The sequence below is a fragment of the Haliotis rubra genome, unplaced genomic scaffold (genome assembly GCF_003918875.1).
Source record: "Haliotis rubra isolate DU_JTF1 unplaced genomic scaffold, ASM391887v1 Scf218, whole genome shotgun sequence".
NCBI lineage: Eukaryota > Metazoa > Mollusca > Gastropoda > Lepetellida > Haliotidae > Haliotis > Haliotis rubra.
The window spans coordinates 329,029-354,015 of NW_025766203.1; the positions used below are offsets into that span (position 1 = coordinate 329,029).

The 24,987-nt window shown below is 44.1% G+C and overlaps 1 protein-coding gene across 1 annotated transcript in view; it reads left to right on the forward strand.

Moving 5' to 3' along the window:
- LOC124277083 (von Willebrand factor D and EGF domain-containing protein-like) overlaps positions 1-24,987 on the forward strand; it is a 54,360-nt gene that overhangs the window by 18,343 nt on the left and 11,030 nt on the right. Inside the window, exons 4-11 of the mRNA XM_046712734.1 lie at positions 1,162-1,305; positions 2,152-2,166; positions 2,807-3,057; positions 3,832-3,918; positions 4,264-4,390; positions 4,914-5,131; positions 7,499-7,584; positions 12,074-12,137. Coding sequence (XP_046568690.1) covers positions 1,162-1,305; positions 2,152-2,166; positions 2,807-3,057; positions 3,832-3,918; positions 4,264-4,390; positions 4,914-5,131; positions 7,499-7,584; positions 12,074-12,137 — 992 coding nt within the window. The remainder of the gene's footprint in view (positions 1-1,161; positions 1,306-2,151; positions 2,167-2,806; positions 3,058-3,831; positions 3,919-4,263; positions 4,391-4,913; positions 5,132-7,498; positions 7,585-12,073; positions 12,138-24,987) is intronic.

Below are 24,987 nucleotides of genomic sequence, written 5' to 3' on the forward strand. Positions count from 1 at the left end.
CGTTGGCGTTCACTAGACTGTCAAGAGACAACAGCAGGAACTGAATGCTGTCAATGAATTTCAGACCGTCTAAGGAGAACGAGATGTATTTTTCCATGTTGTTGGGGATGCGCATTAGGCTGCCGTCAACCTTCACGATGGTCTGCATGATTAAGTGAGAATCGCAACCACGAAGATTATGAAACACGACTGGGATTTTGATAGTCTTGAGATTGATTTTGAGCTTCAAGTTGCACGCGTTGTGAGCAGCACCTCTGTACTTACCAGTGACGTGGCAGTGATCTCTCACGACATCCCTGTTCAGGGGTTCATCGCACACGTGGCAATTCCTAGCCTTCCTATGAGTTCAAGCCGAGCCGAGACAGACGGCAGCTGGGCGACCCGAGGGGACTGCCGAGACCTGCGGTATCATTTAGCTTCAAGAGGCTCTCGCTTCGCTACTTTATAACAAGTACGGCAATACGTTGGATAGTTAGCCTTTCACCGGAGAGACCCCATGCTCACTAAAAAGTGATTATTTCCTAAACTATTTGACTGATTTTCGTGAAAATTTTGCATGCACATCCGCGAGTAGCGGAACGGGATTAGGGACTTAACAAAGGCTTATTCCGATGCTCAGGATGTTGATCACTGGCTTGTCTAGTCCAGACTCGATTATTTACATACCGCCGCCATATAGCTGGAATTATAACTAAACTCACTCACTCACTCATGTGTTTCTGACGTTTGCCTTTAGGCTACCATCTGTAACCATCACCATTTCAGTTTGATTCATAACTGCTTCCGATATAATTGGAATTGATCTTATAATGTTGGAAATAGTGTTGTTGCCTTCATTCAGCTAGTTAAATATGAAAACAAATTGTAGCGGGCACACATTCGAAGCTGCTAAACTCTTGTCATTCACCAGACACCACCCATACATTTATAGGCTGAGAAGCGAATTTCAACTTGGTCCCATTTGATGAATTTAACGAAACACTGAGCTCTGTTCATATCTGACATTCATAGTACAAATATAACAAATCACGACTCAGAACATGATACATGTTCAAGTGAAGGAATTGATACAACATTGCTTGAAAAAACGTTTTCTTTCTGAGAAGAGAGAACATTTTCAGTGCTTTTACTTGGTCATCCCATATATTGTTCATGTTTCAGAAACGAACGGTGACACATCCATTATGTGCGTTCAGACTCACAGTCAAATCTGTTACAACCAGTTCAGCATAACAACTAAAATGTGTGGCACGAAGGAGATATTCTATTTGAAGACAACAATATCCTCAAGTGCATATTGTTTTGGTAAGATTATACTCTCTACGCAGAGACAAAAACTTGCCAAAATAATATAAGAGGTACAAAAGTACCATAACTCATCAAAATGCCATAATACAGATAGTTTCACTTTGTAACTTTATTGTATATAACCGGGATCGGTTACATCTGTATTTCCTCAGTTTGTGTTGAACAAAGGACATGACAGACTATTGAATGCTAACATGTATCGCCAAGCTAAAGTAATACCATTTTCAAAATGACTCTTTTCTTAAAGGTTTAATTCAAGAATTTAGACACTATCATCTGATGATAGGAAGCCAAATGTAGCACACTCATATGAGATAATGTTATCCTAAACGTTTTTCTGTGGTATCATTCATTTGGTTTCAGTTTCCAGGTCGGATATGCACACGAATATTGTGAAAATAGGGTTACACTGTCTCTGAACAGAAATAATGTTTGACGTTATACAGATAGTTCACTTTGTTTCTTTGGTATGTAAAACCCGGATGGGGTACTTCCGTTTTCCCCGAGCTTGGATTGAACAAAGGATATGACATACCATAAATAGGAAACAAATAAGAAAGCCATTTAAAAAATATTCTTTTCTTAATTCAATGACCTGTCCCCTGCGGCATGTATGCATATACATAATTTACTGCTAACAACGATTAGTATCATCCGATTCTGTCGCATACTGTAGCTTGTCTGTCATTATCCTAAACATTTTTAAGTGGTGTGTTACAAATTCATTCGCGCTCAATTTCCCATTTGGATATGCACAAAATACTTTTGAACTAAGAGATAGATCTAAGATTCTTTAAGGTATATAATGGACAGTCAGTAATATTTTTTTTACCTTGCTTGCAGGTAAACCGGGCATCCGTAAGTACCAACGTTTGAAATTCATATTCATGCAATACGTTTCTATTTATTTACAAGCTTAGATATTTAGCCCTGAGAGATTTTGGCAAATACATTAAGGCATAGATAGAATACAATTTGAAAGCCGATTACATGTCAATATTCCATGTTACCATTATAAGTTTAAACTTAAGTAAATTTAACAAAACTGTAAAGGAACTACTTGGAGGTTCTGAATGAGCAATGCAATGACCAGCTCAGACCTATACTGTGTACCTCATGACAATACAGCCAGCATCTCGGACCAATGTAACTAATCTTGGACAATAAGAAAGTAAGAAAGTTTATGGATAACAACTTCTTTATTATATATGATGCGACGTTTTGGTATGGATTCTTATAACGTTGTCAAGCAAGACACTCTTGCTTGACAACGGTATAAGAATCCATACCGAAACGTCGCATCATATATAATAAAGAAGTTGTTATCCATAAACTTTCTTACTTTCTTATTAGTCACCAACTTCTAAATGCCAATTAAACAGATAATCTTGGACATATGACAAAAGAAAAGGTCTGGCGGAAGGGAAAATAATATGTAATAAACACCAATACAATAACATAATATAGATAATTATGTTATATACCCTGATTGTTACAGCTCCAACATTTAACGTGAAACCAACTGTTACTCCGAAACTCCGTAGCTATGACTACACAAGCAAGCTGGAGTTCCGTTGTGAGTTCAGCAAACACACAGATGACGTCTTCTACACAACCAACTGGGTCGTTAACGGAGAGCTTGTCCTCAGTGAAGAACCCTTGAAGTGGGGCGGTGGAGATGTTATAGAAACACATGCTTTGACTGAGGCTAAGCTGACCAATGTAAACATAACACAAGTTGGATTCGAGGTACATATTTCATTATCTTACCTCACACATAAATGTCGCTTTCTGATTGGTTCAGCGTTCTTTTATAATTTCCAATGTACCCTGCTTACAAGCCAGTAACATTTCAATGTACCGCGCTGTCAATGGCAACTCATTTGGTACTTCGTGGTAGTATTTTTTATCTCGAACTACATTGAATCACGTATGATGTACGGAAATTACCGATGTTTTGCGAATGCAAATCGATGGAAGGGAGATAACTCTAATTCTGTTTTTCTTCGGGCTCAGGGAACATAAACAAACATCGAGGGTACATCAACCCATGCCCCCCTCGTGACCAGTGAAGAACTTATACTGTCATATGCACCTAGTAAAATCAAGTTATTATGGTGAAAGTCTTCAATTGGTAAAACAGTCAATGTTGAAGAGGCTGAAGTGATACTGCTGTAACGATACTTCATCCGATTTCAGCATTTTATTGCTGTGCCAGTAACTAAGCTATCAAATATCTGCTTTAAAGTTTGCCGATTTATCAAGGTTATTGTTCTGCCATTAACTCAACTGTTAATTGTACGTTTTATGATTTTTTTAATGATATGGAAAGTAAATTGCTGTGTTAATGACTGAATTGATAAGGGAAGTTTATAGTTTTTCCAGTGACTGAACCATCCAGTATCTGCTTTTATGTGTAACAACAATTGCAAAAGCCACATGTTAGTTTCATGGAATTATACACATTTTACAGCCATTTTTTCACATTTTGAACTGACTTACCATCTCTGGTTTTCTTCTCAGTTGCGGTGTTCAGTCAGAGCTACCACCGGAAAAGACACAGCAGCCAGTGTTCCTGTCTTGTCAGATTCGAAGTTTATTGGAATTAAGGTAAACGGTCTCGTTGGAACTATTTGTCATTGTTTCCTGTCATCCTTTAGTAACCACAACATAAAATAATTGCACGTTTTTCACACAGTCCCATCTGCACAAGATTGTAGTTCGATACAACATGAACGAAAATATTAATATTTTGATGTGCTTCATTTATGTTTTGATCATATAAATTCTGTTTACACTTATTTTGTATTTTTCTTTGGTGAACGTCTCAGTTCGTAAACGATCTTTGATTTTGGCATGTTCCAGATTGTTCTATTAACGTGAGCTCAAGCAACAAATCGTTTTCAAAATGAAAGTTTTTGGAAAGTATTAAAGTTTGTTTACTGTCACCTACAGATATCAAATACATCACTTGAGCTATCAGAAGGAGAGTTCGCTGACATCTCCCTGCAGTTGACGGTACCATTTGGCTGTGGGTCTGAAGGTCTTGCATGTCAACTCCCCATATTATCAGTTCACCTCGGTATGTTGATACTAGTTTATAGCAGAAATGAAATGAGAAGCAAAACAGATTAGAATGGGTCTCCAGTTAGGAATGTAATATATGTTTAGAAGGGCATCATTAGCTTGTCAGCTTGCTAACAGAGTTAACGTCTTTAGTCATGCGGACAAGGTGTCCGACTTCGGATCAGAAGGTCCGTGGTTCGAATTCCAGCACGAGACTCGCACATGTTATGACCATTAAATATGTTTGTAGTAAGACGGGACTAAATGAATCCGGTGACCAGGCGTTGTGACGTTGTCGTCTTACTGAACCGTGCATTCATGTAGATGACGTCAGATACATTTGAGAGATTGTTTATGATTAGAATATAGTGACATTTAACAGCAAACAAACACATGACAGATGGGAAATTATATACATATCCGTAGAGCTATCTTCATAACCGAGATACTGGCAGGAGCTAAATGTTAGAGGGTAGTGGTAGTATGTTTGTATGTATTCGTTTAGTCAACGCTAAGTGATATCAGTATCCATATTTCAGAGACAACCGCTGATTGTAAACAGGCTAGCTTGGTAAGTTCATCTTGTGGAACAGTTTTTACGGATACAGAATGGGATAAAGCTGCCACAATCAGGGTATTTGGTCAAGTGTCTCAAAGCCTTGGATCAACAAGTACTGTCTTGAAACTGAAGCTGGTAACCCCTGATGTGCTACCTGGCAACGAGTTTTGGGTCAAATATACTGTTGGCGTCATAACGGTAAATCTTGGATTTTCTTATGACATACAGTGGGAATAAATTGATTCGTTTATACATGTGTGTGTTGTAAATGATCACTTCTGGTATATAAGTCATACACGTCATTTTTCAGTCGTTTCTTTTATAGTGTCCCAGGCTAGTGATCCAGCTAGCATGAGGTGTCAGGATCGAGCCAACCTGTGACCAGGTGTAAGAACCTTGGAGTCAACTTTGTGTGCAGACTCTTTCAGTGTTGTCACAACCCCTAGTGTACAGTACACAACCCTGTGCACTTAAAAGAACCCACGAATCCGGTGGTATATGACCTGATGGTGGCCACATGAATACGTGCAAACACCTAGTTGATGTTACAGAAACGTGCAGTAAAACTTGGACAAAGTACTGTGACTATGTGTCCCAGTCCACTCAGTTGTATGATCCCCGGGGAGTTGAGATTGATAATACGATGTGCCGTTGAGATTGACATCCAAAGATCGATAGGGGAAAATTCCAGCGCCTTGAGCATGTACTAGTTGCGTGGAAATGTGCGCTATATAAATATCCAATAATAATAATAATAATACGAATTTGCAATGAATTCACGGAGACTGTCCAACACCTTGTCAGTGGATGCCCTTCCTTGGCACAAACAGCATATCTTAAACGACATGATGGCATGGCTCGTTGCCTTTACTACCGTCTCCGACATGCCTGTGGCTTTGACTTCGAGGTTCATCGATGGTACGACCCTGAACATGTCCAGGGCGTCATGGAAAATGATGCTTTCAAACTTCTCTGGAATAGGCCCATATACAGCCTCAGAAGAATTCCTGCCAACAAACCTGATCTTGTCCTTTTTGATAAAGCCAATGAATTTATGTATTTCATTGGATTTTCTGTCCCTTTTGACACCAATGTAATTGGCAAGATTCAGGAAAAGCATGATAAATATGCGGACCTCGCCTTTGAAATGTCTCGCTTGCATCCCAAGTACACTGTCGCCAGGCTCCCCATTCTCGGTGCCCTTGGTTTGGTACCTCCTGATCTCTTGGCGCAGATCAGGAGAGTGCCCGGGTTCTCTACCGGGAGTACAGCCCTTCTGACCCTCTGGGTAATGCAGAAGGCTGCAGTGTTGGGGAGTCTTCATATTCTCCGGAAAGTTCTTGGTGGATTCGCCTGGGCAGCGTTTCCTGGGAGAAGGTCCATTCGCTGTCTGGGCTGCGTGTAGAGGGGGCAAGGGCCCTGAGCTGATGATGAGCCTTACCAGCCTGACTGTGCCAGGATCACCCAAAACCCTCTCTGCTGCATACTATATTTAATCTGTAAAACATAATAATAATAATAATAATAATAATGTAGATATAAATAACATGCACTATTCATTCCAAAAGCTCTTCGATCACTTAGGGTCATCGTTTTTGCTGCAGCCACTGAACCGTCCATGTTAAGGAAGGGCTTCTTTTCCTTGCTCGGTTGTTTTGTGTCCTTGTGTATATAACGCGAGTTATGTATGGATTACTGCTACTACTGCTATTACTGCTCCTGTTGCTGCTACTGCTACTGCTACTACTACTACTTCTACTACTACTACTTCTACTACTACTACTACTACTACCATCGTCAACGTCGTATTAATGTTTGTATCGCCTGAAACCACCGCCTTAACCATCGAAAATGGCACTTTACAAACACGCTATATAAAAGACATTAGATCTCCGGGTCTATTGAATCCATAAATATGTTCTAAATAATTGTACGTATTTCTCCTAGTAACCGACGTGTATGTTCAGGTTCAGCTGATAAAGAACACAGATCCGATTGCGCGAAAGTACTGTTATGCAACCAATGAACCACACATGCTGACATTTGACGGAAGGTAAACCTGTCGAATGGTTCGTGTGTGACTATTTATACCTGAGTGTGTAACTTCAGTAGCTACAGTAATAAACGAATACCAATCAGGTGTGAAAAATGTTTTATACACCTAAAACCTTCTGTGTGTTCAGAACCTTTCTCAGGAGTAGCTTCCGTACCTGAAAGCTTCGTCTCCAAGCTCTAGAATGGTTTGTGTGCTTAGAGTATGTATTGCGAGTGAGGTATCGCGCGTTATATATGAAATTACTACTACTACTACTACTACTACTACTACTACGACTACTACTACTTCTACTACACTAGTAGTAACAGCAGGAGGCGGGGGAGAATACAAGCAGCTGTGTTATGAATTAACATTTGTAAAGCCAAAGAACTGAGAAGCAAAATAGATTCAGCATTTAATTTGTATTTACTAACATGCAATAAAATACATCAGACTTCCAGTGACTAACGGATCCTTAAATATATTCTAAATAGTGGTACATAAATTTTAATTATACTATGTATGTTCAGGTTCAGATGATAAAGAACACAGAGCTTATTGAAGGGAAGCAGTGCTACGCGACCAATGACCCACACATGCAGACATTTGATGGAAGGTAAATCTTTATAACGGCTCGTGTGAGACTGTATATAAACTCTGTCAAAAAAGAAACGCAACCCCTGTATTTTAGAGATTTTGATCTGAAGTTTTAGGACGACACGGCATTTTTATTATTTAAGACAGAAGTCTGAAATTTGGCAGAATAATAACCCAGATGGGCATGTTTAAAATTGTCATTTCAAAAGTCATCTCACAGACACCAGTTTGTCACCAGGGGGGCGTCTGTCTCAGTATCTCGTATGAGCACCACGCGCTGCAATCACTGCACGGCATCTCCTTGGACAAGAACGGATAAGACGCCGGATTCTTTCCTGGGGAATGGCTCTCCACTCCTCCTGCAGTGCAACGGCGAGCTGTTGCAGCGTCTGTGGCGGCGGCTGACGTTGACGTACGCGTCGATCCAGAGTATCCCACAGGTGTTCAATAGGGTTGAGGTCTGGTGATTTAGAGGGTCATGGCAAGACATTGACGTTGGAATTCTGCAGAAAGTTCATTGTTGCACGTGCAGTATGAGGCCGGGCGTTGTCCCGTTGAAAATCTGTGTCTGTTGGTCAATAATCGGGAGAAGGTGAAGCTCTAACACGTGGTTGATGTAACGTTGGGCTGTCAGGTTCCCTGGAACGATCACCAAGTCAGATTTCTGGTTGTATGAGATGGTTCCCCAAACCATGACGCTTTCTCCGCCAAATCTGTCCACCTGTCGGACGCAGATGGGCGCTAAACGTTTATGACGTCTCCTATACAGACGCTGTCTTCCGTCGTGACGTTGCAAAAGAAAACGTGATTCATCAGAAAACCAGATTCGCCTCCAGTTTTGTAAAGTCCGTATCCTTACGTTGTTGCACCACCTGAGTCGTCGGCGTCGATGTAGGGGGCGTAGTACAGGTCCAACAACTGGTCTACAGGCACGTAAACCCGCTTCTTTCAGACGGTTCCTAATCGTTTGAGCTGACACTCTCCTCAAACCTGGTATTTGTGTGGCAGTCACGGTTGGTAGGGCATGCCGATTACGCAGGTGATGGACCCGGATGTACCGATCTTGAAGGGGGGTCGTGATTCTTGGCCTTCCACTTCTCGGGCGATCGTTGGTCAAATTGAAGTTGTTGTAGCGACTCCAAAGTCGGGATATCGTTGTTTTGTGAACATTTAGGTGCCGTGCAACAGTTCCAAAACTTTCTCCGGCTTGAACACGACCAATGGCGATATTTCGGTCGGCAGCACTCAATCGTGGCATTTTTAACACAGCTTTTCGGCGACAAATGAATGAATATAATACGGAAGCACATGGGCTTTTATACACCCCTACATTAACTGCCATTTTCATGATTTGCATGTGTTTTTTTTTGTGCGAAGTCACCATGAGGGTCATTTCATGCGTTGTGACGGAATAAGCAATAAAATACACTTATGCGTACAAATGCAGTTGTTTGGATGGTAATCTTCATTAATTACGTGTATCATTTCAATACATTCGAATAAAATTTAGTTTGGAAGCAATAACTTCATTCAAACGAATTTTTCATATCTGAGGACAGGGGTTGCGTTTCTTTTTTGACAGAGTTTATATGAGTGTGTAATCTGTCCAACAGTTTTAAAAGGATACCAGTTTGATTTGGCAGTATGATTCTGTTTCAATTTTTGTAGGCGTCAGAAACTCTTGAATAGAAGACAATTAGCCATTTATTCTTCATTCATTCTCCTTTTATTTCGGTTTGTAGGCCATCGACCCATGTACAATTCATGCAAAAAAGAGTACATTTTCGTGGAATAGGATTAACTGTACAAAGTAAATCAATTAAATGGCTAATGTTGTAACATTTGTCTATGAGCAAGAGCTTCTTTGATGTAATTAGAACAATTAACAAGGGTATATCTACAATAACTAGCTAATATATTATGATAATTAGCGACTAAATTTAACTGACTATTTACAGGAACATATCTATCTCTAATTACATTGTAACCATTACACTCAAACAGAAAATGTATAACATTTTCATTCACCCCATCTTCACACATTCTACAATACGTATCGACATTCGAACCTCATATATTACCCCGTAAAGGGAGGGAGCTTAATCTGAGAAGGCAAATATTTCTTCTAAAAGTTACTTGGTTCATGAAATTTACATAATATTCAACATTTAAAAGGGACTTAATTTCTTTAAAGTACATCAAATGAGAATATTGATTTATATTACCAGTAATATGATGTTTATCGCAATCGTTTAGTCAATTCTTAAAGCTATATATAAACTGAGAAATATCACCAATATCCTGACTGTACCAAACAAAACAAAACCAATAGGAACTTAACAAATATTTAACAGAAGTAGCCTACATTACTCTACCAGCTAAATCTATATTCCTCATAAGTAAATAAGGCTGTTTTGGATAACGATCCTCGCACATCCTCAATAATATACACCAATAACTTATACATCTGACATGATAATCAACATACAAAATTAATCTTCCGCAATCTGCTTAAACTCCATTACTAGAAACCTGCTTACCTACACCAAGAACATACTTGCAAAAGTTAGTGTGAAAGATTTCAACCGATTTCCTCTCCTCAAACCCCCAGATTTCAGATCCATATAATAACACAGGTTTAAGCTTACTATGAAACAACTTGAACATTAACTTTACAGGTATTCTTGGATAATATATAAACAACGACTTCAAAGCAAAGAGGGTCTAACTAGCTTTACCAACAAGGGTATGAATACACTTTGTCCAAGACAATCTAGTAGAAAATAGAACACGAAGATAACTGTAATATGTTGACGTCTTAACTGGAATACCGTTATAAAACCACTTCTCATGTGAACAAAGAAAACCACCATTACGAAATACTAGCACCTCCATCTTATCCATATTTACCCCTAAACCCTAAGAGCTATAATACTTATGTAATAAATCATCTTCCTCTGCAAACCTATAACAGTGTCATCAAATAAATTAAGATCATCTGCATACAACAATAACAATAAATCCATATAATCTGAACCAATAAAGATACCCCTGAGACCTGAAGTTTGTTACATACCTTGAAATTCCGTTATAACATCGCAAAAAGAAATGGAGTTAGAACACAACCTTGCCGGACACCACTCACTGATTCGAAGTAATCGCTGATCGACGAATGACTGAGACGAACAGAAGCCAAAATCATAGAATACATATTTCTTAAAACTGAATATAATCTACCCCGAATACCTTGTTTAAAAAGCGAATACCACAATAATGGCATTTATGAAGTCTCATACGGTACACTACACTTAACGAACTCAAAGTGAGTGAGTGAGTTTAGTTTTACGCCACACTCAGCAATATTCCAGCTACATGGCGGCGGTCTGTAAATAACCGAGTCTGGACCCTACAATCCAGTGACCAACAGCATGAGCATCCATCTACGCATTTGGGATACGATGATATGCGTCAACCACGTCAGCGAGCCTGACCACCCGATCCCGTTAGTCGCCTCTTCCGACAAGCATGGGTTACTGAAGATCAATTTAACCCGGATCTAACCCAAGGGTGCACCAGTAGTTAGTTATAACCGTATTTCTTTACATGCATCACGACTAAACATACAGTAAATGACCGGGAGAAGGGGAAACACTTCACTGTATCAGTCAGTTCGTTCTACGCGTGGTCGGTATGAACGTAGTTTATTGTATTTTCAAAAGGAAATCTGTTTGATTTGGCAGTATCATTTTGCTAGGTACAAAACCCTCGTTTCCATTTTTTTAAATCCTTTAAGTGTAAGGCATTAGAGCGAGCTATGATCTTTTCTTTGGTGATAACCTGTGCTGACGAACCAAGCGTCATATTGTTTCCTTCCAAGGAAGTTCCGACTTAACATCACTGAAAAAAGTCAAAGAAACAGTCAAAGAAAGATATTTATCCTGCCTCACGTAATCTCTGATTGGTCAACGTGACTTTGAACAAATTACACCGCCCACCTGGTGGATAATTTTGCGAGGGCCAATCAATGCCTTATACCCCGCGTCCACGTCAGTCGGTTCATGTCACGTGATATATTCATAGGTCATTCTTTCTCAATCAATCAGCTGTTTTCTGTCAAACTGTTTTTATTGATGACAGCTTGAAACATTCGGAAAGATAAATGCGTCATCATGTTCGTGGAGGTTAATAATCAGACCCTTGTGATAACTTATAACGTACTCCCTGCGGGTATGAAGGGGCGGTGGGGTAGCCTAGTGGTTAAAGCGTTGACTCGTCACGCCGAAGACTCGGGTTCGAATCCCCACATGGGTACAATGTGTGAAGCCCATTTCTGGTGTCCCCCTCCGTGATATTGCTGGAATATTGCTAAAAGTGGCGTAAAACCAAAATCAGTCAGTCAGTCAGCTGACGCTGACGGAATATGATATGCAGATTCGCCATAAGGCTCATAGTTTTCAAGCATTGGCTGACATCATGTTTACTCTTACATGTTTACTTGTTTACTTCAGGCGATACGAACATCAATACGAAGGTGTCTACACCATGTACAAGCACGAGACCTTTCCAATTGAGGTATGTATATGCGTATTCAACTTGACAGCTATCTCAGAGGTTGAACGTTTTATTTACTATTGTCTCTAAAGTCAAAGCATTATAGAGACAAATCTTTTTCAGGATCCACACGAAATCTCAGCCAAAGTCAGAGTCGACTGATGGTTTCTACTATATCATGTGTTTATGAATAACTATCAAATTGTGATGATACCAGGTCAGGGTTACTCGCCATACCGGTGGCACCTGTAGTAAACACATGCAACGGCTAGTCAATGTTTCTCCTAAAAAACGGGAACGGGATCTCACATGTAAAAATAGGGAATCGCATCGTATATCATGCTTGTAAAAGATGCGTCAAACTTATAAATGTCCTCCACATGTCAACCATAAAACGTTGTGAAAGCTTTACAAAGGCCTTGAATGCTAAAAGTTTCCACGCGCGTAGCAAGCCAATTTTTTTTCGTGTAAGTCCAATAGGTTGCAAAGCTGTATATTTAGATAGTATTGAAGGCTTGCCCACCTTTCATTTTCAAAATCATGTGTAAGCCCGGGCTTTTTTTGTAATGGTAGCTACGCCCCTGGTAGAGTCGTATTAAGCCCTTTGAAATCTTGGTAATAAGAGCATGTTTGATTGAACCTGAAAAGATGTTAAATGTGAACACCACAGAGGGTGGAGTAGTAAGACATGGAGGAAAATCGACCAATGGAAAGTTGAAGTGCCTCTCTTGTCATACTGCCTTGCGAAGATGACCCATAAGAATAACATGTGTAAGGTTGGCGATTAGAAAGTTGAAGATGACCTTAACATTGCTGTCGTCGTAAAAATATAACATGAAATGTCAGAATAATATTAAAATAATAAAACGTGATCCACATCGAAGAAACTGGTAAATGAGTGTAGTTTAGTATTATTACGTCACCATTGCCCTGCTGGTGTGAGAGAAATCTCCATTAACAGCTATAGATCTACGTCTCTCTGTGTTCATATTATGAGTTACCACATCGTGTCGAGGGAAATACGGGGTTTTATCAGTCCCGAGTAAGGTTGTATTCCCCTCGCCTCGCCTCGCAGATCGATGCTCATGCTGTTGATCACTGGACTGTCTGGTCCAGACTCGATTATTTACAGACCGCCGCCATATAGCTGGAATATTGCTGAGTGTGGCGTAAAACTAAACTCACTCACACAGTCAATGGTGTAATCTCAGCAAATATAAGGATGCAGTCAAACGTTCGTCTAATCAAAGCTGAAAATAGTACGCAGTTAAACGCTGGCCTAGCCATATATAGTGAACTTCTTTGAGTGGCATTTAGAAGTTGTTGTGCTGAACAACGGGGAAAGTTATATGGATATACAACTTCTTTATTATAATGTAAGCGAGGTTTTGGTCCGCCAATTTCAAACCCGTTCTGCCATCAAAATATCTATCAAAACCCATCTTTTCCGCCAAGTTTTCTTCTAACAAAAGTTAGATAATAGACAAGTTAACGACTAATTTTCTACAATATATTGTTATACTCCGCCGCCATTTTGACTGTATGTAATAATTGATTTGTATGATATGTACTTGTATACCACCATTGGTGGTCTGTTGAGAATAAAAGTAAAGTAAAGGCTTCAGCAGGACGTGGTCGCATCGGTTTTGATAAGCTGATTGGTGACACGTGTATCCAATTAACTTTTGGTAACATTTTCGTTTCCAGAGGAGGACTTGAAGCTCGTTCAATATATGAAATTATCTACCTGCATTATCATGTTTATAATTTGGTCAACTCATGTTAAAACGATTCAAATCTAATGAGAGCAATAGGTGATATTCACTGGAATGCAGACAAATAAACCCTCCTACACATCTACAAACATTTATCATGTTCACACTGGAGTGAGTCGCTCCCGTCCATCTCTATTCCCTACCAATTATGATAAACTAATCTCCTAAACTCCTCACAAGATAAAGCCCCCAGCGTACCCTGCCTCCCAGCCCTACTTTTGAACATTTAACCCCTTTTCATCTATGTAGTAGACTCCTTATTAGCTTATCAGCAACAGTTTAACTGTTCTGCACAATAAGTCACAATATTCTTTACACCACTTACTTAGTTGAACTTATACGCAATCAACTTCCCAACCTTCTTACGTCCAACTTCTCAACTCCCCATCTAAACTAAATTATTTTCAATATACAGGTGTTTTATGATATAGTGCTTTATTCCCCAAGTAATACTTTTATTACGTTTCTGTTAAACACACCTACCACGTCGGTCGATGACTTGTGGCACTGTCTCAAGTCGATAGTTGGGATATGGGGACAGACAGACATATAAGTATGTAGACAAGCCATGAAACAACAGTGATAAGGTAACAAGGGAAGCCAGTAGTTAATTAATGCTAAATTGGTAAGGTGGGTGGACAAATGGAAACCAGGGATTGTTAATCCAGGCATGAATGATGAGATAACAATGGTGGCATTTAACAAGGGAAATGACAATAAAGAAATGTAAGCCAGAAATTTATCCAGGCCTAATTAGTGATGCAACAATAATGATTATTAAGTAGTATATGCAAGGGGGGTACGAGATCAAGTCTGCACATAAGCTTCTTTTTATTCAGTGAAGCCAAGCTTCTTTTTAACCAGTAAACCCTTTGTAGGACCCTTTCTCCTACTATCCATTTCACCGACCACTTTTCATTTGCGTCCTAAATTTACTGGTCATTATGGTACTACCTGGCTACGTGGCCCTATCGTGTCATGTATGACTTCCTCAGTCACTATGACCGCGAGCCAATACTGGGTGGTCACGTGACACCATCGTGTCGTGGGGCACGATCAATACCTCTGGCTTCCTTGGTCACTGTCACTCGGTTATGTTGATATCAGCGAAGCAGTTTATCGTGAACTTCCTATGAGTTCTCTGGTCTTCGTGATGATTTGTTGTCAGCCTTGTTCTATATACTTTTTTTCTCGTCTTCACTGATGCCAGCGGTCTTCCGAGACTTGGTTCGAATCTCTTGTGTCATTCTGTGATATTTGGCAATTTCTAACATCACCAAACGAAACTCTTCCTCGGAGATTTTGTTATCAGTGAGTGCGGTGGAAATACGTGTTCAACTTTGCATCGGCTAGAACTCTGATCTCGTCATGTTTCAGCGCTTTACGTTGCAGTTTGCGTGACATGTGCTTGAGGGTCAAACCCACCAACCCTATTTCGATACACAGAACCGCAGGCGCGGCCACGATAGTGGTCAACAACCTTAAACTTGTATCCTTGTGTGGAGTTAGTGAGTTGAAAAGCGCACCCTGTGAAATAGATATATCATCAGAATCCGGAAGGTAAGATGCAAGGAAGAGACGTAAGGTACGGTGAGGGTTATGTTGATCAACCATTCGGGCTCCTAAAAGTCTGCGAGCGACACCCACTCGTACACATTGTCTTTCAAGTGTAGGACGTACAAGGTGTCTTCCTCGCCGGGTTGATCGAACCCCTCCATGTCTCCTAGATCGTTAAGCGTGACGTTGGGACGATGACTGGTCATTGCTATATTACTATCACAAGATAGTTGCCAAATGTTTTTCTAATAACTTCTCAGGGGTGCACTTCAACCCTATGATGTATATGTTGTCGGGTAGGAAGATCTTGGTGAGTGATATCGTGTCTTCGTGTTTCCAACTGTTTTTCTGATAACTTCTCAGGGGTGCACTTCAACCCCATGATGTGTATGTTGTCAGGTTGGAAGATCTTGGTGAGTGATATCGTGTCTTCCACGGTCACGGTGACCCCCTGCAGACTGGTGTGGGAGTCGACACCCACCCTCACGTAAACAGTGCAAACGTGATACTGGTGTTGTTTGGTCCACCGGATTTTAATTCCTTTCACGACTTCGACTTTGCGCTGCGATGGCTCACCGAGGTAGGTTTGGATGACCAGCGTGGAATTCGCCGGTAGACTTTCCAGGATGTTGGCCATGCCGTCGTTTTGCACCCCGGGTTTACTCGATAGCATGTGGGCTGCCATACTCGAGAGTTGGCTGATGACTACACTACGCCTCTGCATCGGAACGTAAGCTATGAGCAGGGTTCCGTTGTTCACGACTTTATTGTAGTTGTTTTTGTTCTCCGTGAACACGTAGGGGGAGCCGAGCGTGATGTTGAGAAACAAGTCAACTTGAGAGGGTAAGAACACCCACTTGTCGTCGTCGGTGAAGACGAGGGCATACTGCTTGTTTTGAGCAACAGTCATGCCCTCGACATTTTCTAGGTCTTCAGTTTGCCGCTGAACGATGGGTATACCGACCATCTATTATCACCGATGCGGACTAGGTCGAACCGAGTGTTGAGGGCCGCTCCTGAGGTATCGACGTGGGATTGTACATGGCTCCGAGCGACATGCAACTGAGAGTCAACAAAGTGGTGGGCTACAAAAACAAAATAGTCATCGCCACGGCAGACCAGAATATGGGTATCAACCCGGGTATCAACGTGAGTCACGTCCCACCTCCCATGACCGGTGAAATGGGCATAGTTGTACCACCATCCCCGGAGCCCAGGGTTCGAGCCGCACCCCCACACCCCCTTCCACCACACAAGGTGGCTGAAAACAAGGAACACCTTGATTGTAAAACAGCACTGGTGGTCGGGGGGATCGCGGTCGGCTTGGGTCTCATTTGGTTAAAAATTCCTTAGCAGCTACGTACACCAGCCCGGCCACGGCGACGATGAACGCCCACAGGTTTTGGCCAAGCCACGTGACAGTTTTCGAGAGAGGACTAAGTAACCACGAGACGATGCTACCCAGGATGCCAGGCAGGGCTTCGGAGGCCTTACCCGCGAGTTTAGCTAGGGCTTCCCCGAGTGATTTCAGATGTTTTTTTACCCAGTCTCTGGTGTTGCCACCACTTGGTGGGGTTGGGGGTGTACCTCCACCCCCTCCACCCCCCGTCAGCGATACAACAAGCGTTGATATGATGACTGAGACTGACTGACTGAGTTTTAGTTTTACGCCGCTTTTAGCAATATTCCAGCAATATCACGGTGGGGGACACCAGAAATGGGCTTAACACATTGTGCCCATGTGGGGAATTGAACCCGGGTCTTCGGCGTGACGAGCCAACGCTTTAACCACTAGGCTACCCCACCGCCCCTGGCCGCATGGAACTCTGGGTAGGTTGATATGATGAAGCCCAATGCCACTGAACGCTGGCTATGGTGATCCCTTGCTCTCGGAACAAAATTCGGATCCTGTCAGCCAACGTGGTGTCTTCGTTCAGGACTCAATCAATGGTTTTCCGTACGTTGCTGATCTGCGATCGAAGCTGTTCTCGATTCGAAGAAGCGGATTCCAATCGAGCCCGTCTCTCGTCTTCCAGGTCGCGCAATCGTTTTTCGATGATGTTTTTCATTGTCGTCCACCATCCTGAGTTTTTTTTTTCTCGCAAGCGATGTGGTCGTCGAGTTTGTTCAGTTTCCCCATGTTGTTCACGAGTTCTCCTCGCACGTTTTTCAAGGCTTTGTCTAGACCCCGAAGTTCCCTAACAGGAAATTCGAAGCCCGGCAAGGGTTTGTCCGCATACGTGCCCAACAGTTTTTTTATGCTGTCTGACGTTTGTTTGGCACGTTGGGGCACGTCTCCGGCATTGCTGAGTTCGGCCCTGACGTCTTGCAGATCTTGGACGACCTTTGGGGGAAGCTGTTTGGGATGTGCGCCACAAAAAACTCGAAGGTTTAATTCATCCCGAAGAAAATTAACGCCGTGTTTTCCAACCAGCGTCGACAGAGCGAGCTGTTTTCTTGTGCGCATATTCACGAGATCGATCTTCGGGTCGGCACTCAATCGCAGCGTCCCCCTGTTATCGATAACAAACTTGGAATAGTCTCGGTACGGCAGCTCGACGTAATTTCTATCTCGCCTCAATGCGTCGTAATAATCATTGACGGTTTGTTTGACGAGTTCATCACCCAAGACGTTGCTGGTTAACAAAGTGTCTTCAACGTAATCCCAATCAGCGGGCACACCAGCACCCAAATCATCCATCTGAATGTCATCCGTTACTTTTTTAATAATTATATTAAACTTATATATTTTGTATATATAACAATGTCATACGTGAGGAAGCTAGACCCTTTCTGGAGAGTAAGAGAGCCTCTCGGCATCAGAGCCGTGTGCCAGTTGGTGAGCATCACCAACAATCCTAGCAAGATAGACCAGAACCAAACACTGCTGGTTCGATTCCCCAACCTGGGTGAGAATGACCTCATCGTATGATGAGGCCAGTTAAACCATCGACAACATCTCTCTGGAGTTCGACATGGTTACTAGCCCTGAGCTGGCCTGGCAGGTTCGAAACCAGTACTTCAGGGAAGGTGGCCATCCTGTACGACCGAGTCCTGCGACATCAGACGATAGTACGGGACAAGAGCGACACGGTGTGGAACATCAACCTGAACGTGCCGGCGTGATCGATGAAAGGCATCCTGATCGTCCCCGTGGAGGATTACGAGCCGTTCCGAGGGGACAGCAAAAAGTGTGGAAGTGACCATCGAGATCGGGGTGACCGTGCAGATCGGGGAATACCTAACCACCAAGTACTCGCTGTGGTTGGACATGTGGTCCACGGACGACGACAGGCTACACGGCAGCGGGCGCCGCATCAACAACGGCAGCGAGGGGACAACCATCCAGATCGGCAAGAAGGCTCAACCCGCAGGTAAGTTGAAATTATATCTGTATGTGATTATGAACGTGCAGCTTAATATTGACAATGGGAGATTCGTGCAGGCAATCTATTGATCTACCCTGCGACCCGCACTGTGTCATAGTGTGCGGGCAGATGGGCTGCGGGAAGACCATTTTCGTGCTGAATATGCTTGAGGGGTACTACCGGGATGTGTTCGATAACATCGTTATCATGTGCCCTAAACAGGATGTACACGGAGAGGTCTTGGGTGATGACAGACCCGGACAGACACAAAGTCGACCTGGGAACATGCCTGCAGGACTGGCTGAAGGCTTATCCCAAGAAATTTAGGGGGGAGCCTACGCTGTTCATCCTGGACGACTGCGGCGCTAACAAGGAGATAACAAAAAGAGAGACATGCTATCGTACCTGGCCTTCTCCGGTCCTGAAAGACCTCAGGGAACAGACGCGAAGGGTAGCCTTATTCCACTGCAAGGACAGGGATTCGTTCGAGGAGTGCTTGAGAGAGAATGACGTGATTCCTAGCAAACTAGAACGGGAACGAGTGAAGAGGCAGCTAGCCGAAACGAAGCATGCTAAGCTTGTGCTGAAAACCGACCAACCCGTGGCTTACCAGGTGCTTAGCAGTGCTTAACAATGCTTAACAATGCTTAGCAATGCTTTATTTTTTGGGTGGCAACATGGTGCCGTGAGGTATGATCAGCAACTCCTCCCCGACGAATCCCCTCGACGGCCTATCTTTCAAGTAGTACAAGTTCGGCTCGTCGCTTTGATGTCCACTTTATCTATGCTGTAAGTCTTGACCAACCATGTCGGGTAGGTGGCTCGTTTCCGAGTGTCTCCTTCATGTTCCCCCGGCTGGTAGAGGTACCTCATGAGAGCCCGGTCGGGTATCTGTTTTTCCTTCCAACACAATGGTGCAGCTGACTCAGCCACCACAGATTTCAGTTTGATAGCGTCGGCCGGTTTCTTGTCGGTGAGACGAGTGGTTTCATGGTTGGTAGCCGACGGCACTTGGGGTAGCCGCGCTACCCGTTCCGTCGATCGTTTTTCTGGGTTGACCATCTCTATCACATACTGGTGCCCGAATAAGAGCTCTGCCAAAGTCCGATTGAACCTCTCGACTATGGCTTGTCTGTGATGAGTCCCAGCCACACCACGCCTGACTTGGATGCCGTGCTTGGTTAGCAGTTGTGACATGGCACCCTTGAACTCCCGTCCGGGGTCGACTTGCAGCTCGGTGGGCCATGTCAGCGGACTATGTTTGTATATGCGCTCGAATCCGCGGGCTACCTGGGCCGAATCTTTCACGGTTAAGGGTTCGGCTTCTTTGTAGCGGCTAGCCACGTCAACGACGGTTAGGGCATACTTGTACCTCCTGTCGTGGGGTAGGAACAGGAGGTCGGCCTGGTGGACGCTATTGGGCGTCGACACACCAAACTTTCTTCTAGGTACGTAGCATGGTGCCGGTAGGTAGATCTGCCACAGGGCTTGTTTTCCAGCCACGCTTTGGCCTCGTCCGGTGATACTCTCGCCATTTTGGCAAGCTTATGTATGGTGCTAGCCCCTTTCCAGTACCCACGCGGGCTGTAGTAAATGGTCTCAAGGCGTCGTGACATTGTATACACACATCTATGTTCTTGGTTCAATTTTCTCATGCCCGTATACGCATACGTGTTGATCCCATCGATGGCTATCCAACACTTCATGTTCATCGGCGACAGGGACGTCTTGTTTATCGTCAGTCCATATATCCTGTGTCCGTCGCATCTCAGCGAGTTCACCTGATGCCTGAAGGTGCGGGTCCTGAACAGTGCCTCCTTGAACCTGGCGTGTTTGATGTGTTGTTTCACCACATATTTCTTGACCCCCTTCGCCTTTCGGATCTCACCGTTGTCGGCTTTTAGGATAGAGTACATCTTTGGCCTCAAGCCTATATACTCCGCGATGGGCGTGCCGGCACACTCATCCTTCATCTTACCAAGGACCTTTTTGTTGACTTGGCTGTGCATGGGGTGGTCCTTGGGGTAGTCGCTGGTGTCATACTTGTGCATGTGTTTCTTCATGTCCTTGTACACATCCTCGGTTCGAATCTCCATCAGCAGGGAATCCGTGTCCGTGTACAGCACTTTGCACCTGTCGCCGTACTGCTTCTTCAGCTTGTTGTAGTAAAAGTCGTACATCAGGTGCTTGGAGAGGTCGAGGATGCTCATCCCCACGTAGACAGGCCGGTTGAACTTGATGTGGCTTTTCCTCATGTGCAGGGCCACCAGATCGTCGGTGAATATCTTGCTACGGTTGAATGCCGGGCTGGCTATCAGTTTCCTGAGCCTGTCTTCCTCTTTCAACCAGACTAGTTTCACGGTCACGCGTTTTCGCAAATTCTCCATCGTCTTACCAAACACCGAGTTGTTCATGAGCTTGTATAGGTTCTTCTCGAAGTCACTGGTGGCCAGTTTTCGCAGGTCCGTGTTCATTCTGATGTAGGGCTCCATCCAGGGGCTTTGGTCGAACTTAAGCACTCTGTGAATTATAGCCAGCCTCATGCCCAGCGATAGGTACAGCTGCAGGTTGCGATAGTGAACGATGTCCTTGGTCTTGTTCATCAAGTTCGCGACGAGTTTTTCTACATTGGTCGGCTTATTACCCCCCAGCAAGTTCCGTTGGTAGTCAGACATCCTGTCTCGCTTGACCATTAACCGTTCGGGAGCCAGGGGGTAACCGCTGTGTGCAGCGTGTAATGCTCCTGGATACTCCAAGTCAACTTCGAGTATGTAACCCTTCCCCGAATCTGGTACGATGCTCATGACGTCTATCTCAGGCACCCACTGGAAACCCCCGGTGGGTAGATACTGACTCATGGCCCAGCCATACAGGTTGTTGGCGTCGAGGTAGAGTAGATGATTGGTGGGCTTGCTAGGGTCGTATCCCTTCACATACTCGTTGTTGGCTTTCGCGTAGCGTTTGGAGACCATGGAAATCCCACCTCGTTAGCCTTTCTCGATGAACAGGTGCATGTCGTAATCGGTGAGGAGTTCTAGTTTGACCCGGTCTTCTTCAGCAGCGCATCCCATGATTGACCTGGGCTGGGGTAGTACCACACAGGGTCAAGTTGATACTGCTTGAAACACATCCTCCTGAACGTCTCGAACACGTCAGCCAGCAGGAGTACATCCGGTCTCAAGTACAGGTCGTGGTAGTCACCCAGGTTCCTGCAGCCCAGTTTCTCCCACACGTTCTGGGCATGGTCGTAATCGTCCTGGGTGATGGTCGAGTTGGTCAGGTTGCTGTAAAATCGGTCAATAGGGGGGCAGTCGGGTCTCGTCGAACTTGGCCCAGCTGTCCGTGTACTCGTAGGGGTACACACCCTTCCTCATCAGCAGGGGTCGAGTCTCGGCATCGGTGTATCATTTGGTGATGTGGAAGGTATCGTTGGCCTTTACCAAACTGTCGAGAGCCCACACCACGAACTGAACTGAGTCGATGAACCTCAGGCTGTTCAGGGAGAAGGAGATGTATCTCTCCATGTTGTTGGGGATACACGTCAGGTTGCCGTCGACCCTAGCGATGGCCTGCATGATCAAGTGAGAGTCGTACCCTTTCAAGTTGTGGAAGACCACGGGGATGTTGATTGTTTTGCGGTTGATTCTGAGCTTGAGGATGCATGCGTTGTGGGCTGCGCCTATGTACTCACCGGTGATGTGGCAGTGATCTCTCACCGAATCACCGTTCAGGGGTGAGTCGCACACGTGGCAGTGAGTGCTAATGTCGTGAGCTCGCCGGTCGGCTTGGGCCGCATGGGAGCGGTGGTGTACAGCCTTTGCCTCATGGTTTTCTCTTCCTGTTGCAAACACTTGAGGAACTTTTCAGCCGCGTCGGGGCCTCTGTACACCACGGCAGTGTTCGTTTGCCCATCACATCTGACGACCACGTACCTGAACCCACAGGCCTCGTGCTCCTGCGTTTTATGAGTGTTTTTGTTTGTGGATGGCTTGATAGTGGTGTCAACGTGTTTGACAAGGGCTTCGAAGTCGGCGTAGATGATGTAAGGTACAGGCATTTGGTTCTTGTGGTTGTCGAATTTTAGGGTGTTGTCGCCTTCCTTGGGCATGTCGATTCGTATGGCCGTCTGCCCCACGCCTAGGCAATACTCCCGGTGTGATTCCAGCATGTCGACCCAGGTGAAGCCATGTAGGCACCGTTCACAGAAGTGTTTCTTTTCTCTGTGTGCCAACTGGTCGTACAACAGCCTTTCTGAAGTGTTTTATACACATGTAGTGGTAGTTGTCACCTCACTGGGTCATGAATATATAGATCGCCTTGAGGCCCTCGGTCACCGGGCTGTTCCTGTGCACGATCGGTTTGCTACCTTCATGCCCAAAGACTTTTGATAGCTATGTGGGTTTTCTGTTTTTCGATTTTGGTGATCTGAGATATGGGGGTGGGTTCGTCTATACCGTCCCAGTTGAGTCCGTCATCGGCCGGAAACAATGCGGATCTGATCGCCAACCTCAAACAATTATTCTCCTTGTTTTTGATGTTGACCATAGCTTGTTTTTTCTTGTAGTAGGGGGTAAGTCCAGGTACGTTCCACCTCTGAACGGCATGTACTTAGCTATGTCCAGGTAGACCTTATCGATTTTGTCCACGGCCCACCCGGAACCCCTGTGCGTGTAGCGTTTCAGGTATTCTCGTATTTGCTGAAGCGAGATGTCGATGGACTCATCTACCGTCTCTGATTGAGCCGCGACTCCTTGTTTACCCCTGAAGTAAGGCTTAACGTACTCAGTGGACCCATCCGCCTGTTGTTTATCGAACCACATTTTCACTGTGATTTGGAATTTGAGGCTCCCCAGGTCGGTCAGTTCCTCATTTACTTTGCCAGCAATCAGAGGTTTGACGTCGTCGATGTCTATGTTTTGTCAATCCACCCGAACCGTAGATCGTGCTGATGCAGCAGTTCACCTAGCTCGTCTGCTTGATATTTCACAGTGGGAGGGGGTTGTACGTTGAGTAATCTCAACAGCTGGGGTTTCCTCAATCGAGAGTAACCGACTACACCTCGTTCTCTCATAATCTGTTTAAGCTCTTGAACAGTAGTCATTGCTATACTCAGGTGTATACAATCTCTAAATGGGCCACTGTTTAGGGAAGGGAGGTAACTCCTCCAGCCTTATCTACCAGGTCAAAAAAAATAATAAGGCGCTCATAAATCCTTAGTGGAATTTTGCCTTGAGAAGGTTGAGGGTTGGCACCAGTAGGCCCACTTCAGCGTCGTAATCGGCTATACTTAGGTAGACCATTTTGATTTTGTACCCAACCTGGGGGAAGAGTTCCAGGTGTTCTTGTTTGCTTCGTAATGAGGTGTTGAGGTACTTATCCAGCTCAGGTTGAGTCGTGATTTTTCGCCCACCTGTGAAAGGGGAAGTATATCTGACGTCCCCCCCCCCCCCCCTCAGCCCATACCATTCTCAGTGTGAACCGAAATTGGAAGCGTCCCAGGTCATTCAGTTCCTCTTCGAGTATACCGGTGATCAGAGGTTTGATGCCGGTAATGGGTATGCTTTCAGCTTTGTTCATCCGCCACCTTTTCAGGTAACCTTCCGGGCTTATAGTTGTTCGCACGAACGCAGGCTCTCGGGTGGTACTCATCATTATACCTAGGTGTACACAATTTCTAATTGGGTCTCCATCCTAATGAGGCGCCTACATTCGTTTATATAGTCCTTTTTCTTCTCATAGATAAGCTGGTGCCGGACTACGTTTGCCCCATGGGCTTTACATAAACAGTAGTGACATTTCACTCTGATGCCACATACAGAGCACGTGTAGTTCACGAAACCATTTCTGATGCTCCTCATATGAAAACAGCAGTACCCCTCAGTCCTACATCTCCTACCACAGGTCTCGGTTTTCCCCATAAGCACGTACTGACACCAATACGGGGCTGATCTCATCTTTGGTATACTGATATGGGTACCTAGTTTAATTGTTTTGCGATTAACACAGTCGCTGCTAGGCCCAGCATGATGAAGACCAGTTCCCGGTCCTTTTGCCCTGAGGAGGGTGTGTAGTACTGAGACAGTGTGGGTTTCTCACCGAGGGGTTCAAGCTGTTTGCGGGTCAGCAGGTAGTATTCTTTTGTGGCGTCATCGACGTCATTGAACTTTCGAA